Here is a 3075-nt window from a genome sequence, read left to right as displayed (position 1 = left end):
CGGTGTCTTTCTCTTGCAGGAGTCGCTGTATTCCCTCGCTCTGAAATGCCTTATTAGCCTCTCCACGATTATCCTGCTCGGGCTCATCATCGTGTACCATGCAAGGGAAATCCAGGTAACGTTTCCTTCTGTGGGTCAGTGAGCGTTGCTGGCATAGCTGGGGGTGCGAGGTGGTTTGTCTAAGGGCGCAGTGGTGGTAAGTACTTGGCACTTCCCGGTGGTTCAGAACGCAAAAGTGATCACTGCGCGCCTGCCGAAGTTTGGTGAATGGACCTCCACCCTGGAGAGAAACACGGCGGGCGTATATGTGCCAGGAAGCTCTGCCTGCTAGGGACTGTTGCCTGCGGTTATGCTACAGGATCGCTTAGCCCTGAGGTTATAACATGCTTTCTCAGTGACATGCCTGCCGTCTTCTGTAGCAGATGTACAGCAACAGTCTCTTATTTCTCACTGACTAAATTTCATGCTGTGCATTTCCTCTTGACGGCAAGGTTAATGATCTTCACTGTGCAAGGTATGTAATCTTTACTGCACTGTCTTAGATACAAGCATACTCTAGGAGAATGTTTAAGAGGAGGGGGAAGGCTTATGTTCGACTTGTTTTATTTAATGCCATACGGCCACTGGGAATGTGACAGAGGAAAACTGTCAAGAAAGGTAGGGCTAAAGGTAGGAGGAACGTAACGATCAAAGCTGTAGAATAAGTCTCACAAATACTGTCACAGATTCTGTCCGAGGGACTTAGTTCTAATTTCAGTTGTAATTTTTGACCAAGAAATTAAAACTTGGCTTTCCAGCTCAACTGAAATATACAACAGATAGATTTCAAAGTTTTGAAGGGAAAAATACCTTACTCTCAGATATGTCGGTGCTTTTGCTTTTTCAGATTAGTTAGAGATACCTTGAGCTGCAAGCTGAAATGACAGCTTTCAGGGGCAAAGAGGACTTTTCCACTGGTACCAACCAGTGAAAAAAAAAAATATTAAGAATTGTATAGTACCCTGCTTCTGTGTAAATGAATGCTGTAATTTGAATGTGAAATCGTACCATAGTCTCGTACTTAGGGTAATGTTAGGGAAGTATTATGTTACTGAAGCCTCTTTGCCAAATTGGATCCTGTTGTGCAGTCCTTGCACATGCAAAACTTCTGTTCCTGGCTCAGAAACCAATTTCCCTGCATTAATATAAAAGATATTGAAAGCTGTTTAATGATACTGTACTCAATAAACAAGTGTTCTGTTGAAAGAGCATCTTTATAAACTACTGAAGTACTAATAAGGAGGTTTCTTTATCCGTATAAAAATAAGTAAGTGGCACTGCTGCAATGTGGGAGCCTTCTTCTCTGGCGTATCTTCCCACAAGTGGTGCTTCAGGCATGAAGAGCAAAGCTGAAAAAAAATCTCTGTAAACATTTGAATTACTCTATGCATTTTCCAGAAACTTTAAATGGAAAATTTTATGCAAGATAACCAAATAGTTGTAGGTCCCTGTATGCCTCAGCTTATACTAAGTAGTTACTCCAAGATTCAGTTGGGATTTTTTTTCAGGTAAATAGTTACAAGTTTTCATTCCCTTAGGAGTGTGTTACAGATCAGAAAAAAACAATCTTAAAAAAATAAAGTTGTAATTCTGGGTTTTGGGGTTTTTTTTATTGGTAGTTTTAAAAAACTTCCTCATGTACGGGACTGCAAGGACAGAGTTATGCAATCATGTGAGTTAATCAAGGTTAATGTAGTTTTCAGTGCTGCCTGACAGTACAGCACACAAGTATACCTGCCTGTAAAACAGCAATACCCTATGTTTTTGTCTGAGAGACACCAAAAACTGCAGTAGTCATGGCAGGGCCCTGAGTGAGCTGCAGCTTCAAGGGGCTCTGTCATTCATCTTGAAAATGAAAAGGAAGTTCTCTTTTTCAAGGAGCCTGTTAGAAGGAAAGGGCGTAGTACCAGCCTTAGCTATTAGATATCTGATAGTTTTTTAATTTAGGCACAGTCTGTTTTCGTACACACAGTTGACTCTTAAGAAAATAAGGTGAAGAACATGCAGAGTAAAATTTATGTCCAGCTACGGTCGTATATTTATGTTACACTTGACATCTGAAAACAAGAAGTACCTTTAAGATACTTGGCGTAGGAATGTAAGGAATCTTCTCCAGGCAGAAGAAATTACTGTGTAGCCCTGATAATGTAATGGTTTTTAAACAATCTTTAAAGCTAACTGTTTTCTGAAGGCACACTTGTCTAATTCAAGCAAATATCCTGCTATGTGCAGTAGAATTAGTCACGTCTGTAGAATCATGCCCACAGATGGTTAGTTGTGTCCTGGAGGACTGTTTGCACCAGCTATTTGTCAATCCTGTTCAAGTTTGAACATTCCTTTCTAATTCTTCTCTGAAGCGTACTTAGACTTCACCTGTGGGTATAGTGTAAATAAGCAGGAATTCATGGAGAGAAGAAATATTGTTCTATAGAACAGAAGAAGGTCAATGCATTCCACTTGTGGTGTGGTATGTTTCATACTCTGGTGGAAGCAAACCAACCTAAACATGAGTAGATTTTTCTACAAATCATGAGACAAAACATGTTGTGAAATAAAAAGATGACATTTTAGTAATTATTACTGATTGCAGATTTAATATTTAGAAACACCTGGTGACCTAAAATGCCAGCAAACAGAAATCAGCTTTTTCGTTCTTTTCAGTAGTCTGTGACCTTGATTTATTGGTAGGAAGTCCGAACAGCCATGCTGCAAGCAAGTCTATGGCAGTGCCTAGCAGCCTAGCAGGTGACTCTAGTTTTTCCATTAAAATGACCTTGCCCATATGTTTTGCTTCGAAAACAGTCAGCAAGTCAGTTAAACCAAACTCTAGAGCTTGCCTGTCCCAGACCTGCTGAACATTTTGAGGGAGTTGGAAGGGAGGTTTATGAAGACTTGCAGGGGTTCTTCCCAAGAGCCGAGAGTCATACATCGACGTGAGACAAATGAGTTTTCTTTTTCGCCTTTTCCCTCGGTTAGACGGTGGTTGATGGGCGGTGGAGGAGCTCGAGCGCCTTCAGTCGCCCGGGGGGGAGGGGG

The 3075-nt window shown here is 41.2% G+C and overlaps 1 protein-coding gene across 1 annotated transcript in view; it reads left to right on the top strand.

The window, feature by feature from the left end:
• Window positions 1-22: 22 nt before the first annotated feature.
• KCNN2 (potassium calcium-activated channel subfamily N member 2) overlaps window positions 23-3075 on the top strand; it is a 78909-nt gene continuing 75856 nt past the window's right edge. Inside the window, exon 1 of the mRNA XM_009284172.2 lies at window positions 23-115. Within this exon, the coding sequence (XP_009282447.1) occupies window positions 99-115 (17 nt within the window). The 5' untranslated portion in view covers window positions 23-98. The remainder of the gene's footprint in view (window positions 116-3075) is intronic.

This window comes from Aptenodytes forsteri, unplaced genomic scaffold (genome assembly GCF_000699145.1).
Source record: "Aptenodytes forsteri isolate BGI_AS27 unplaced genomic scaffold, ASM69914v1 Scaffold69, whole genome shotgun sequence".
In the NCBI taxonomy this organism is placed as follows: Eukaryota; Metazoa; Chordata; class Aves; order Sphenisciformes; family Spheniscidae; genus Aptenodytes; species Aptenodytes forsteri.
This window is presented reverse-complemented; position numbering and strand designations above follow the sequence as displayed.